This window comes from Labeo rohita, chromosome 7 (genome assembly GCF_022985175.1).
Source record: "Labeo rohita strain BAU-BD-2019 chromosome 7, IGBB_LRoh.1.0, whole genome shotgun sequence".
Taxonomy (NCBI): Eukaryota; Metazoa; Chordata; class Actinopteri; order Cypriniformes; family Cyprinidae; genus Labeo; species Labeo rohita.
The window spans coordinates 46,012,373-46,029,273 of record NC_066875.1 but is presented as its reverse complement, the minus strand read 5'-3'; the positions used below and the strand labels follow the sequence as shown (position 1 = coordinate 46,029,273).

At 30.3% G+C, this 16,901-nt stretch overlaps 1 protein-coding gene across 6 annotated transcripts in view; it reads left to right on the top strand.

The window, feature by feature from the left end:
• clcn3 (chloride channel 3) overlaps nt 1–16,901 on the top strand; it is a 49,496-nt gene that overhangs the window by 10,173 nt on the left and 22,422 nt on the right. For 4 of the 6 annotated variants that reach the window (XM_051114506.1, XM_051114503.1, XM_051114504.1 and 1 more), the window contains exon 3: nt 15,698–15,864. In XM_051114506.1, the coding sequence (XP_050970463.1) occupies nt 15,698–15,864 (167 nt within the window). Of the gene's footprint in view, nt 1–7,035; nt 7,215–15,697; nt 15,865–16,901 lie in introns of those variants that run through there. The other 2 variants (XM_051114508.1, XM_051114505.1) reach the window with 1 other exon arrangement.

The window sequence follows — 16,901 nt, the reverse complement described above, 5'->3', positions numbered from 1 at the left end:
CACTTACGAGTCTTAATTATGAACTGAGGTGCTTTCAAGTGGTTTTGGCTGAATAAAATGGACTTTCTGGGCAGTTTCGTATTTTTTTTTTCTTTCTCTCTTTCCTTAATATATGGAGGACCAGGAGTGTCACTGAAATAGTTATAAAGCATTTCATTAATTGACTAATTAACTAATAGTACAATAAAAATAGACATTAAAGGAGAAGTCCACTTCCAGAACAACAGTTCACAAATAATGTATTCACCCCCTTGTCGTCCAAGATGTTCATGTCTTTCATGTCCAAAATGTAGTTTAAATGCGGCTTCAAAGGGCTCTAAATGATCCCAGCCGAGGAAGAAGGGTCTTATCTAGTGAAATGATCGCTCATTTTTTTTCAGAAAATAAAAATGTAAAAATGTACTTTTTAAGCACAAAAGCTTGTGTAGCACAGGCTCTGGGATGCGCGTTCACGACGCTACGTATTAATGAATCATGTCGAAAGGTCACGCAAAACGTTCGTGGAACTACAGACCCAGTGTTTACAAAGCGAACGCGCAAAGACTAAGAAAGTGCAAGTAAGTCAAACGCTGTTTACAAACAAAAAGGTACAATGTGTCGGACGATTCTGAAGTTGTAGGAGAAAATAAGATGGAGTTTTTTGCCATTCTCTACCTTTTTGAGCCTGACTACATAGACAATGAACTTGGACGTGATTTGTAGTAGTAATGGGAAGTTCGGATCATTTTACAGACTCTGACCTTTGAGTCTCGTTCAGCAAAATGAACGCATCTTTTTTCGAGTCATTTCGTTAAGTTTAGCAAAATCAGCATCACGTGACAGCCCCATAAGATGAACGAACGACTCAAAAAAACAGAAGACTCGAAACAGGTGAACTAATTCCAGTACAGAACCTAATAGGATGTTGCGCATGCACAACTGAACGAATCACTCCCCGAGACGACTCGTTCTTCGTGAGTCACATTAAAGATTCGTTCAAAATGAATGAATCGTTCAAGAACGACCCGTGGACGCGTATCCCAGAGCCTGTGCTACACAAGCTTTTGTGCTTAAAAAGTATACAAATTTTGATTTTTCGAAAAAAAATGACCAATCGTTTTGCTAGATAAGACCCTTCTTCCTCGGCTGGGATCGTTTAGAGTCTTTTGAAGCTGCATTTAAACTGCATTTTGGAAGTTCAATATCGGGGGCACAATTGAAGTCCATTATATGAAGAAAAATCCTGAAATGTTTTCCTCAAAAACCATAATTTCTTTACGACTGAAGACAGAAAGATATGAACATCTTGGATGACAAGGGGGTGAGTAAATTATTTGTTGTTCTGGAAGTGGACTTCTCCTTTAATAGATGGGTTAACAATTAATTAATTAATCTGTAAATAAACACACTAAATTGGAAAGTAATATATATTTTTTTTAATGAGCAATAAAAGCAATAATTGTAAAAAGAATTTATAAATGAAATATTAATACATCAATAAATGATTTAAATTAAAAAGGGATTTACAAAAAACAACATAAAACACTATCATTTTTTAAAATATATATTATATATTTTTATATTTAATTTTAATAAATATTGAATATAATTCATATTTTCATATTTTTAAATATTATAATAATGTATAATACAATAAGGTCACACTAATTAACATGAACTAACAATGAAAAATACTTCTAAAGCATTAATTAATCTTAATGTTAATTTCAACATTTACAAATACATTATTAAAATTAAAAGTTGTATATATATTAAATAAAAGTTTTATAATATTTTTTTTAAATATTAAAACATTTTTTGTAAGCGTTTTATTTTAATTGGTTTTATTTTAAAATATTTATTTACATTTTACAGTTTTCTGATTTATTTAATTCAATCAGCTCAGATCAAGTCAAATTTTTTGACATGGCACTTTATACAATACAGACTGTTTCAAAGCAGGTTCGGTGTGATAAACAAGACAATAATGATTTAGTGATGTACACAGAGTTGAATTCTGCTGTAAAGCAGCTCTAAAAAGACAAATGTAACCAATCATTATTCAGGTGAAATCAGGGGCATTTCTAGGATTTGAAAATACCCGGGGCTGGTGGCAAAACATCAGGGGCTAGTGGTGGTGGATGGGAGCATCCACATCATACTTGCGTCAAATTTTGTTAGACATAGGTGGGTGAACCTGGATCCTTCTAGGGAAAATTTGATATATTTTAAAGGTAAATTCATCAATCTGGTGCACTTTAAGAGTTAAAAAATAAGAGCTCCAAGTTAACCTATGTTCAGTATGCAAACTGAACAAAGATAAAAGGTCGATGACCTGACTCACCCATCTTCTGATACTCTGAAAACATTGGATCATGAAGTGATCGTGTGAGCAAAGTCATATTGTGCTTTCGATTTTAGTTCATTTGACACATACTTTGCCAAAGCAGTGGCACAAAACAACATCGTCACACTATGAAAAAATAGTAAATAGTAATCACTGCAAATAGCAAACAAAAGTGTTATAACAAAATTATAACTTTACAAAAATACATTACACAAATAGAATAATAAATTTGAAAATGTATTTACAACTGTAAAAAATATATAATTGCATGCAAAAATAGGGTCCCATTTTATTTTTTCCAAATTCTGTTTTTTTTCTGTTTTCATTTTTCTGGATTCCTTTTTAATGGTTAAATAAAAAAAATTGTAATTAATTGAAACAATGAAACTTATATGGTTTAACGTCAGTTTATCAAAAGTTTTGTTTAGGGCCCTTTGAAATAGTTACCAAATTTGTTTTGGCATGTCTATTTATTTGAATGCATAAAACAACTTTATTTATTTCTACCTCAGCCTTATGAAATTCTGTGTTGTGTATTTACATTTTTCTGGTTATCAAATAAAGGCATGTCACGTGTGTGTAGTAAAGGAAAGCACGCGTACGTCTGCACCATTCATTCATAAAGAGACATGCAGTACATGCAAGTTTCATATTTAAATGGTATTTTGTGGCTGAATATTTACAGATAGTAGTCCATATCGTGATTTGATTGAAGTGTAATGAATAATTCATGAAGCTTTTAATTCAATTAAGCTTTTGAATAATTCATTCAAACTTTGACAAATTCCATGAATTCCTCGGAAATCAGAGGGCGATACAAAAACATTCAGGGCTAGAGAAAAATCTAATGATTAGCCCTAGCGACACCCCTGGTTGAAATTAGATCATTGTTGATTCAGTTCAGTTTAATAACTGTGTAAAGTTTATCAATCATTGGCTTGAAACGACTTGAAACAACCTTCCTTTTCCGATGACATCATCAAGCTGTCTTGTTGTTTTTTTAGCCCCTCGCCTCTGGCCATTAGCCGCCATTATAGCACATAACACCTCATTTTCAAGATCCAGTCATTTTTTTTCATGTTAAATATTCAGTTTCACTCAGAAATACACCACATTTTGGAATTTAAACAGAATACGAACGCAGTTTCATATTGAAATATATGTTAGTGTTGTGTTGCATGTCCAACATGATGGTTTTAGAAATCTTGCGTGAATGAACCACAGATAAAGCTGTATCTTTATTGCATAATTGCTTTTGCGGGCATGATGTGATCTCATTTGTGGCTGATATGCAAGTGTTACTTTCAATGTTCATATTTCCAGTGCTAAAATCGTTTAGGTTCTACCTTTTGAAAAGTTCAGGGTTGGTGAAATTTTTAATGATTTGAAAGCACTCACAAGGCTGTATTTATTTGATCAAAAATACAGTTGAAATCTGTAAAATTGTAAAATATTATTCCAATTTAAAATAACAGTTTTCTATGTTAATATACACTACCGTTCAAAAGTTTGGGGTCAGTAAGACTTGTAATAGTCTTTAAAGGAGTCTCTTATGCTCATCAAGGCTGCATTTATTTGATTAAAAATATAGAAAAAAAACAGTAATATTGCAAAATGTTTTTACAATATAAAATAATGTTTTTTTATTTTAACATACTTTAAAATAGAATTTATTCCTGTGATGAAAAGCTGAATTTTTATCAGCTGTTACTCCAGTCTTAAGTGTCACATGATCCTTCAGAAATCATTCTAATATGTGGATTTATTATTAGAATGATCAATGTTGGATAATATCAACAGTTGTGCTGCCAAATATTTTTTGGAACCTGTGATTTTTTTTTTTTTTTTTTTTTTTTTTTTTTTTTTCAGGATTCTTTCATGAATAACAAGTTTAAAAAGTACAGTGTTTATTCAAAATATAAATATTTTATAACAATGTAAATTATTTATTATTAACTTTTAATAAACTTTTAATTATTAACTTAATACATCCTTGGTGAATAAAAGTATTAATTTCTTAAAAAAAAAAAAAAAAGAAAAGAAACAATAAAAATGTACTGACCCCAAACTTTTGAACGGTAGTGTATGTTAAAATGTAATTTATTTCTGTGATGCAAATTAGAATTTTTAGCATCATTACTCCAGTCTTCAGTGTCACATGATCCTTCAGAAATCATTCTAATATGATGATCTGCTGCTCAAGAAACTTTTTTTCAGATTCTTTGATGAATAGAAAGATCAAAAACAGCATTTATTTGAAATAGAAATCTTTTGTAACATTATAAATGACTTTACTGTCACTTTTAATCAATGTAATGCATCACTGATGAATAAAAAGATGAATTTGTCTGGTCACTTTTCTGAATTTGCATTGGCTCGTTGGGCACAAACGCACTGCTATTGAGTTTCTTTCTGTAGGACTCAGAGCTTCTGCTGTAAGTGTGTCATTATTAAAGCAGTGGGATGAAAGCATGCGTAAAACTAGAGTTTTGCATGCAGAGGTCATAGGAGTGTATTTGTTGCATGAGATGTGAGTTGGGTTGCTCATTATTCATGAGTCTCTGGGCAGCAGCGTAGCACCAGCCCGGCAGACCTTTGTTTGCTGGATCACACACAACAAGAGCTTTTGTGTCTGTGTAACAGCAAGGAGTCGCCTTTCAGTGTCATTCAACAATCTCTGCCCGATCAGACTCTCTCTGGCCGCCTGCGTCCCGGAAACCTACACGGGCCTGCACCCAAGGAAAGTTTGAGACACAACCAGAGAGCATTACTCTACTGAACGACGGCAGATCAGGTGAAATTAACCTGACGTAACCAGCTATTCCGGAAACATCTGAGTAAAATATGTCTTGGCTTAAAAGAGAGAAATGACACATGGGAACCAGTTCGGCTGCCCTGTCAGCATGAAGGCGGCGTTCGAGGAAGTTTGGACTGACTTACGGCGGTTGTTGTAGTGTGACGACGTGTCAGATGCGGGTCGTGCGGGTGTTTGGTTTGGAGTGAACGGCACACGCGCGGGACGGTGATGTTATGTTTAGATGAAAGCACAAACCGGATTGAGGCTACGATTGCTGCTGTGATTTCAACACCATCATGAAAGCTGATGGGTGATCTGGTCACATGGTTCAGAGCGGTTACCTGGCAACAGCAGGATTATACCTAAAGGTAAATGGAGATTTTGTGGTGTGTGTGTGTGTTTGGCCATGTTTGGTTTGGTGTGTTTGTTACTAATTCTTGCTCTGTCCTAGATACTGGAGTGAAATCTGTGAGATTATTTTGAGGCGGTCTACTTTGTTGGGCACTGAATAAGGCGCCAGGTGTCTGTGTGTGTAACAGGTGGAAGTGAACAGATGTAGTTGCTGAGTGTATTTAATGATTGTCTTTAGCAGTGCTCAGCAGGAAACTACTGTTCCTTCCTGAGTCAATGTGTAAAATCACAACTTTGCAATGCTATATATTATATATTATAGTGTACATATATAATTATAATAATTATATATGTATATATTTAAATGTATATGTTTAATTAAAATATTTATTAGAATATGTATACAATTAATTAGTTTATAATACAATTAATAGTTTATAATAATAATTATATGAACTCTGATTTCTAAATGAAATGATCAGGCTAAATATGTAACTAATCACTTATCATCAATTATTTAATAAATTAAATATGTAATAATTTATGTAATTATGTATAATATATACACTATTTTATGATTAAATTATTATTATTATTTATTTTTTTAAGTTTTAAGAAATTAAAGATATTAATTTAATATTAATTATAATTGTGTGTGTGTGTATGTATGTATATATAATATATATATGTGTGTGTGTGTATTACTATCATTATTTATATAAATTCATTATTTAGAAATTAAATATTAATTTATATAATTATGTATTGTGTGTGTATATACACAAACACATTATTTTGATTAATTATTTAACAATATAAATATTTATAAATATTGTATATTTAAATGAATATATATTATATGTAAATTATAAATAATTTCATTATGCAATTATTATTTATATAAATGATTAATATATTAATTAAGAAATTCTTTATTTAAGATTTAAGATATTTAAGATATTCTTTATTCTTAATATATATATATATATATATATATATATATAGTCATTTATATAATTATGTATAATATACACATTATTTTATGATTAACTGTTGAACAATATTTATATTTATAATAATAGATAGTTATAAAAAAAAAAGAAGTGTATTTTTAAATGAATATATATTAGATGTAAATTATTAATTAATTTCTTTATGCAGTTATTCTTATTCTTCTTATTATTTAGGTTATTTAATAAATAAAATATTTTTCCTAAATAATTTATATAGTAATTTAATAATTAAGTATTTAAATTATTTATATAAATTCTAATTAATCATTAAAAAATATTTTAAAAATCCAGTCGTCACATAATGACTGGGAAAGCCATGGGCATTCAAGGTTTCGAAAGGCATTTGTGAGCTGCTCTCATGTCATATTTACGCTGAAATATTTCCGATATCTAAGAAGCGCTTATATTTCTCATGAATTTTGAAGACATCGTCATTTTATTAACACGTTTTATGATGGATACAGTAAACAGAACGCGACGTGTGAACGCGCGTCCCGGACGCGCTGACGTCATTGGCTGCCGCATCGACGCGCTGCGGTGACGCAATCACGTTGGTGTTCTCGAGCGCAGCGCTGCTGATCATGGCCGCGGCTGCTGCAGGTACTGCTCGAGCTCGTCTGTGAACCGCGGAGCGTCGTGATCGGTATGGAGGAGGACTCCGCCGACCCGTATCTACCCTATGACGGCGGAGGGGACACGATCCCTTTGCAGGAGCTCAGCGGCAGAGGTACGGCGTTATTCACCGACACACTCATAGGCTGTAATTGATTATGTGCCGCGATCGGCGTATGTGCGTGTGTTGTCAGTGTCACTGATGCTTTGGGTGTGTTTGTGTGACAGATTTTCACACATTCATTGGTGTGTGATCCATTGGATTTATCATGAACGTGTCGCAGTTGCAACAACACACATGCATGTGTACGTGCTTCTGTGTGTGTTAGCGCTGTTTTCTTGATTCCTTAGGGCATGTATGTGTTTTGTGCTGGCATATGTGTGGCTTGCACTTGTTTTGCTTGACTATAGGCCCAAAATCAGCCAAATCATATTTTATTTTCAATCAACTGATGTGTTTAGAGCATAGCTAATATCATAAACGTAGTATGAAGATTGTTGTGCGTTTTCTCAAGGTGTGTATTTTGGTTGTTGAGGATAATGTTGTGTTCTGGATATGTACATATATATATATATATATATATATATATATATATATGAACGTTATTATTTATTAAATAAATTATTGCAGATTTTACAAATAGCTAAAATAAAAAATAAAACTATAAATGTATATAAACTTCAATCCAAACCTGAAAAAAAAAATGTTAAAAAATATATACAAATAACTAAAATAAAGCTAGATGTATATAAACTTCTAAATCTAAAACTGAAAAAATATAATTATTTATTAAATAAATTAGTGTAACTTATACAAATAACTAAAATAAAAAATAAAGCTATAAATGTATATAAACTTAAATCTAAACCTGAAAAAACTTCAATAAATGATTTAAAACTAAAACTGAATGTTTTTAAAATGATTACAAATTATACAAATAACTAATATAAAAAATACAATTATAAATGTATATAAACTTAAATCTAAACCTAAAAAAAAATGCTTAAATAAATTATTTAAAAGTTATAAAAAATAACTAAAATAAAGCTATATGTATATAAACTTAAATCTAAACCTGAAAAAGTTATAAATTATTAAGTTATTTGTATAACATTTAAATAATCTATTTAATAATTTTCAGTTTCAGATTAAAATTGTATATATATATATATATATATATATATATATTAAATATTAACTAAATTTTATATATATATATATATATATATAAATTTAAATATTAATACGAATTATATTCATCTGTCAGTGATGGTGCAGAAATGCAGGCTGAGATGTTGAATGGGTCTGTCATTCATAATTCATATTGGTTTCAACAGGACAGACTTGTTGCTGAGTGCAGTAATGCATTAATGCAGGATGAAAGCCACATGACTTGAAGAATAATCCATCATGATTGTCTCTCAGTTCTGCTCGTCATATGTCTGTCAAATCCATTATTAGCGTTCACAATGTTTCCTGTAAGCATGCTTGGATTTTCAGCTCATGCAACATGTCACATGTGTCTTAATGCACATTAACACCCAGATCTCAGCATTTTCTTCTTTACTGCTGTTGCTCAGACTGGAACTAAGACGGTCGAGTTGAGCTTTATATTAAATCCTGCATGATTCAGCAACGGATGTCATGATAGCTAAGTCAGAGTCTCCCCCTCTCTCAGTAGTATATTTCAGCTGCTTAATCTTACAAACTCACACAAATGGGATTTGTTTGATAATATTAATAATAAATGTGTATATGAATGTTAAATTAAATTAAGTTAAACAAATATATAATATATATTTAATTCAATTATTTATTGCATATAATTTATTGTAATATCTATGCAAATACTAATGGGGTAATAATAAATAATAATAATAATAATAATATAATTTTACAAATGACTGAAAAAAATAATTGAATTTCATTGGTTTAAATGTTTTGAAATGGTTTCTATATTAAACAAGGTTTTTGTTTGCTGCTTTTGTTATATTTAGGCTGTCTGTTATTTGTTTGGTTTTATAATTAATAATAATAATAATAATAATAAAAATAATGACAGTAAATAATTATATAAATATTGAAGTAATTATATAATCATTAATATAATTAAAATATATAATTATTTGATAAATGTAAATATTGTATTATAATTATCTGTATTTGTGTTTGATAATGTTAATGTATATAAATATTAAACAAATGTATATTATATATTTAATTATTTAAATTATTCAGTGCACATAATTTATTATAATATCTATTTAAATACTAATAGAATAATTAATAATAATAATAATATGACTGGAGAAGTCATTGACTTTCATTAGTCTAAATGTTTTAAAATGGTGTCTGTATTAAACAAGGTTTTTATTTGCTGCTTTTGTTATATTTAGGCTGAAATATCTCTGTTATTTGTTTGCTTTTATAATTAATAATAATAATAGTAATAATAACAATAAATAATTGTATAAATATTAAAGTAATTATAGTCATTTATATAATTAAAATATTATATAATTATTTGAGAGATATATATATATATATATATATATATATATATATATATATACATTGTTTTTTTTTTTATTGGTCTAAAGGTTTTGAAAGTATTTTTTAGGCTGAAATATGTCTGTGAAATTACACACACACACAGTTTTCTGAAATGGATCATAGTTGTACATTAGAGTATGAAAAATTATTTTAAAAAGTGCATCAGCTTATAAACGTCTTTTTGATTAGTTCATTGACTTAGCCAATCATTTCAGAGCACTAATGCTGCAGTCATTACTGAATTGATCATATTTATGCTCCTGCACTGAATGAGAAGCAGTGCGGCTCACATAATAAAAGTGGCTGACATCAGACAAGTTCTGTCATGGACGATAATCGGTAAGCAAAAGCCACCGCAGCACAAACAAACACGGCTGTGTAATATTTAGCTAGTAAATACTAACATGCACAACACACACGTCTCACCTCATTGCTTTACATCACACATCCCTTAAAAATATTCTTCACGTCTAGAGATCAGTTTGCTTTCAAAAGAAGAATTGCTTCCTAATCACCATTCACTAGCTGAAAATGTTGTCTGCTAGTAGGGCTGGACGATATGACCTAAGACGCAAGACGCAGCGCTCAGGAATAGTTGTAAAAAAAAGCGCAGCGGGTCAAATACAAAAATTGCCAGCCTGCTACTGTAAACAAGAGCTCACAAAAGCTTGCCCCGCCTCTGTGGTCTTCTGATTGGTCCACTGTTTTGGAACTGACATTGATGAGCGGTGCTGCGTGTAAAAGAAATTCTGTTAACTTGACATGGCAGAAGGGTTATACACGTCCGTATAGCGCCGATTACACACACACGGTAGTATGTTTTTAAGGGGAAAGTATTAACAGGATTAAATAAAACAAAACAGCCGAATTGGGAAAATTACGTCGGTTAGAGGTTTTGAATTTTGGTTGCAATTACTTTTCAATTAATTGCCCAGCCCTATCTTCTAGTCAAAATCCCCAAATGTATTTCCGAAGTAGCTGTGTTTTGTCATTTGTCAGAGATCAAATCATTGACTGAATGGTTAAATAAGTCATTTTGTGTCATCTCACCGATTTAAAGATGCTATAAAAGATGTTGGACTTTACTATAATCTCATTCTTATGGGTAAGGCTATGAATGCACTAAAAATAAATTCTTAATGAGTATTTTTGCCTTTCTTTTTAGTCTAAAAATCCCTTATTATACACCTGATACGTCCTGCGATTTTAAATCGAATGTTTTACCTAGAAAACAATGCAAATGCAAATTAAAAATTAAAAGTAATTATTAAATTAATATTAAATTAAATTGTAATAAATAAATAAATAAATAACAAAACATGCTACTAACATGAACACAAAACAGTCAGAATATTAATATTTATTTATTAAAATAATATAGGAACATTTATTAGCTATTGATAATTAATTTTACAGGCATTATTTATTAATCATATTTGATATAGAACAACAATAATATTTAAATATAATAAAATGAAACAACATAGAAAATAACACTTTTACTTTTTACTTTTTTTTACACCATTTTTGGTAAAAACATTTTATTTTGTTTTTTGGTAACATGTTACTATAAGGTGTAAATAGTTTACATTAGTTAATGTATTAGCTAACGTGAACGAACAATGAGCAATACATTTATTACAGTTGTTCATTGTTAGTTCATGTTAGTTCACAGTGCATTAACTAATGTTAACAAGCACAACTTCCGAACGATTTTAATAATGCATTAGTAAATGCTGAAATGAACAGTAAATAAGCTTAATAAATGCTGTTCATGTTAACTAATGAGGCTCATTGTAAAGTCTTACCTGCATTTTTTAAAGTTTAAACGGTCAATAAAAAATATCTACTCAACACATTTTATCATTCTTAACTTCATTTCCACTGAATTTCTCCTTGTAAGCAGTGCAGCACATGATAGAGACTCACTGTCTCATGTTTAGAGTTGTGTAATAGGAATCAGAGACATGCTAAAACATGCAATCCCAGTGTTTCTGTGTGAAAGCTCACAAAAGACATTCCTCCGTTTCCTCTTCCTCTTTCCTTCTTTTTCGCTGAGCGGATGATCTGCACAGGAAGCATGGAGGTCAATAGAACGTGCAGTTTAGTGAAAGCAGCTGTAATGATGTGGATTTTCTTTGGGTTGTGAAGGATGCGTTTTGCTGCGCAGCCTCTTCCTCTCACACAAGCTCTTTCCAGATCATCACGCAGTAAAATGTCTTGTGTGTCGGTGCTGAATACGCCCGAGGGTGTCTCTGCTCTTTCAGTGGAGGGTTTTATGCGCGCGTGAGTCAGCAGGGATGATTTAATTCGCCGTATCCTCGTCAAGAGGGAGTCGTGTGCTTCAGATGAAATGCACTGCAGTCTGCTTTCATCTCCGCTGTTTGCTTGAATGCATAAATATTGTTCCTGTGAAGACCATTGAATTGTTTTTTTTTTTTTGTTTTTTTTTTAATTTTAATTTATTATTTTTTTTGGCAATGCCTTTTCCAATGAGTTCTAACAGATATTATTAATATGATGATGATGATAATAATGATAATAATAATAATAATAATAATAGGCTATTAATACAATCAATAATAATAATAAGAAGAAGCTATTAATACAAAATAATAATAATAAGCTATTAATGCAAAATAATACTATTAATCATTCATATCATATTAAAAGTATTACATAATAGCTGCATTAAAACTAATTAATAAACAAAATAATTAGTAAATAATCATAAATTAAATAAACAAAACAAGCTATTAATATTAAAACAAAACAATCAGAATATATTCATAATATTATTATACTAGTAAAGTATTAATAGCTTTTAGCTGTTAATTATTAAAAACATTAATAGAAATGAAACTATAGACTTAAAAGTATAGAAAAAACAGTAGTATTGCAAAATGTTTTTACAATATAAAATAATGTTTTTTATTTTAACATACTTTAAAATAGAATTTATTCCTGTGATGAAAAGCTGAATTTTTATCAGCTGTTACTCCAGTCTTAAGTGTCACATGATCCTTCAGAAATCATTCTAATATGCGGATTTATTATTAGAATGATCAATGTTGGATAATATCAACAGTTGTGCTGCCAAATATTTTTTGGAACCTGTGAAAAATTTTTTTTTTTTTTTTTTTTTTTTTTTCCAGGATTCTTTCATGAATAACCAGTTTAAAAAGTACAGTGTTTATTCAAAATATAAATATTTTATAACAATGTAAATTATTTATTATTAACTTTTAATAAACTTTTAATTATTAACTTAATACATCCTTGGTGAATAAAAGTATTAATTTCTTAAAAAAAAAAAAAAAAGTGTTATATATAAGAATAATATATTAATGTTATTATAATTTTGAAAATATATTATTAATAATATTATAACAAAATAATAATAATAATAATAAGGTGTAAATTAAATAAAAAATAATCAATAATAAATAATCAAGCTACTGCTATTAATAAATTACTTAATAAATCAAGAGAATAAGATTAGTAAGAATACATATTAGCTGTTTATTGACTTTACCAATATTATTTAATTACGTAAACACAATAACAAAATAATAATAATAAAGTAGTTACATAATAATAAAATAAATATAATAATGAGGTAATATTTATTAAATATAATTCTTTGTTTAAATTCAAAATTCAAGTTTTTAACATTTTGTTTACACAAATGAGTCATGCCTTGTTTTTTCAGTTTTCAGCCTTTTGGTTTGATGAACTTTAGCCAGACACACATTTTTCATTGTATGCTAGCCTAGATGATGATCGCTGCTGAATGCAGACTGTGTTTGTCACATGATGCTGTGCAAAACATGTATTTATATTTGCAAGTGTGACATTTCTTCAGCTATTTCAGGTTTTGGTTTTCTGTTTGAGTAACCTGGATGGGTGTGAGTTGTTTTTTGTAGGGTATATTTGTTTCTAGAAAAGGGAAGCGTGTACAAGCGTGTGTTTCTCTAGCTTGTGAGTTTGTGTGGCAGCAGGCTGGATCTGTGAGGAAAAGCTGATTAGCTGCTGATTATCAGCTGTCGTGCTGCACTTACGGCCGGCCAGACGCCCTCACTGCTCTCACACGACCCAGATCTCTGCTTTCATTAAGTGTGGGCAACAAAATGCTGTTGTAATGATTGTGGAACATGCAGCTTTGCTGCCTCAGAGAGTTTAGTGACTCATTAATAGATTATTCAGTCAAGGTTTGTTCAATTCACTAAACACATCTACGAAACGCTACTAGGGGTGTAGTAATTCACTTATTTGGTTGATGCAACAATTACAAAATCCTGCCTCTTGAAAACATGGATTTTTGAATCATTTGCTTTGCCATCCAAGATGTAGATGGGTTTGTTTCTTGATCAGATTTGGAGAAATGTAACATTGCATCACTTGCTCACCAATGGATCAGTGAATGGGTGCCGTCAGAATGAGAGTCCAAACAGCTGATTAAATCGTCACAATAATCCACACCACTCCAGTCCATCAGTTAATGTCTTGTGAAGCCAAAAGCTGAGTGTCATCATTAACAGGGCTCTACACTTCAAGTCAAAATTTCAGAAGCACCTTCTAATCAATAATAATAAAAAAAAATCTGATCAAAAATGAACCTTCCCATTACGAGGTGATGTTTGACTCTGATTTTTCTTACTTTGTTAAAAGGGGTCCCATTATGCTCTTTTTCAAAGTCTTGATTAGATGCTCTCATGCTTGGTGGTTTGAAAAATGCATTATTTTTCACATAATTTACATTATTACAATACCTTTCTCCCCAGCCTGGCACAAATAGCTTGATTAGTTCCGGGTTTAATGAAGGCCGCCTTCCGAAAAAAGGAAATGTGTTATGATTGGCGTTTTAAATATTGATATTTTTCTTACAAAAACACATCGATTCGCTACAGGAGACCCCCGGAACCTGTATGAGGCACTTTTTATTATGGATGGATGCACTTTTTTTTTAGACTTTATTAGACTCTGATTGCATTTGTCTGACAGAAGGAAGTCACATACACCTAGGATGCATGGAGGGTGAGTGTTGGGTCCTATCATCAGCCTGTGAGATCGCCGATACATGATATTATCGTGCTAATGTATTTAAATATTTTACATATTTTGTTTCATTGCCCGAAACCAGCTCCAGCATAAGGCTAAAAGCAGCCTAACATTATCAAAGAACATCATCAATGATTAGCCTAGCCTATTCTAGTGCAAGTTTATGCATTTTAAAAAACACTCACGTTATAAGTGAAGCTAACGTTATCTACACTGTATGATGAATAAATTTCTTACCACACAGCACGTTATGGCTCCTACGTGGCAACCGGAGTAGATCGCGGCTTTGGTATGTGTTTCGAGCCCCTGTACTGCACACGTCTGCGGTGCGTTACTACTCTGAATCGGTCACTCTAGTCAATGCTTGTGTTTGTACCCGCCGCGCTGCGGCTCGTTGAAGTGGTTTTCCACGCTGCATCGCTAAAGTTAGGCTAATCCCCCACCTCCTCCCTACCCACCCCCCAACGATTTGAATTTCTGTGGGCGGGATTTAATTTAATGATATTCTAATGGACCGCGTTGTGACATCATTGCATGCGGAAAACAAATGTTGTAGTCCAAAGGAGCCGTTCGTTGTAGTTCTTGGAAAGAGATTTTTTAAAAACAAAATTTCGAGATTTGTAACTTTGTAGATCTTTTTTATGTCCAGAGATACACACCACACACTGACTAAAATTCAAAAAGCATATTAGCACCCCTTTAAAAGTATATCATCTTTTATGTCGAATTCGTAAATAATTATATTTTATAAGCTTTTAAAAATTTCTGATTAAAACAGCAGAATACAAACAAAGCTTAATTAAACATTAGGTGATAGATCAGGAGAAGGGCTTAGAAAGTACGAAATCAGATTTTTAATCAACATCAAATCTCATTGTGAATCAAAAATCGTTCCTGAATCGATTTGAATGTACCCAAAGATTCACACCTACTACGGCTCTTCTGAAAGTGATTTTTTTTTTTTTTTTTTTTTGGCTCATTAGGGTCGAACTACGCCATGTCTAATGGAGGCGGCGGAGGCGGGGCCAGTAGCTCCACCCACCTGTTAGACCTGCTGGAGGAGCCAATCCCAGGTGTGGGAACCTACGATGACTTCCACACCATTGACTGGGTCAGAGAAAAGTGCAAAGACAGAGAACGACACCGCAAGGTAATGCACCAGCTGCTATCTGTGTGCGTATATGGGTATGACAGAAAAATTCACTAGCTTTAAGTACTACATTGTTTGTTTGTGTTTTACTACATTGTTTGTTTGTGTTTATTCATTCATTTTTTAATTTATGGAAACTTGAACTCAATCCTGTTTTTTTTCCCTTTTTTTAAAAACTTTATCAGTTATGTATTTATTCTCTATTATTATTATTGTTGTTGTTGTTGTTGTTTTAAATGATTTATTAACTTAAAACATGAATTTATCTGTGTATTTTTGAACTCCATTTTGTTTTTGTTTTTTTTATTGATTTTTGCTTTGCCACATTGAAATCATCTCTATTTATTTATTTTTTAATTTTTTTATTTACTTTTTTTTTTTTTTTTTTTGGAAATTTAAACTCCATCTTATTTATTTACTTACTATTAGTTTTTTTTAAATATAATGCAATCTATATTTTATGTATTCTTATTTTTTATTTTTTATTTTTTTTATTTATTTAGTAGTTTATATTTGGAAAATTAACGTGATCTATATTTTATGTATTCTTATTTTTATTATTTACTTATTTATTATTAGTTTAATTTTGAATATATAGCGTGAACTATATTTTATGTATTCATATTTTTATTCTTTATTTATTTATTTATTATTAGTTTATTTTTGAAAATATAGCACAATCTATATTTTATGTATACATATTATTATTTATTTATTTATTTATTATTAGTTTATTTTTAAAAATATAACTCCGTCTATATTTTATGTATTCATATTTTTATTATTTATTTATTTATTTATTATTAGTTTATTTTAGAAAATAATGCAATCTATATTTTATGTATTCATATTTTATTTATTTATTTATTATTGGTTTATTTTTGGAAATATAATAATCTATATATTATGTATTCATATTTGTATTATTTATTTTTTTTTTTTTTTTTTTTTTTTTTTTGTTTATTTATTTATTATTTTAGGAAAATTATCGCAATCTATATTTTATGTATTCTTTTTTTTATTATTTATCCTTTTTT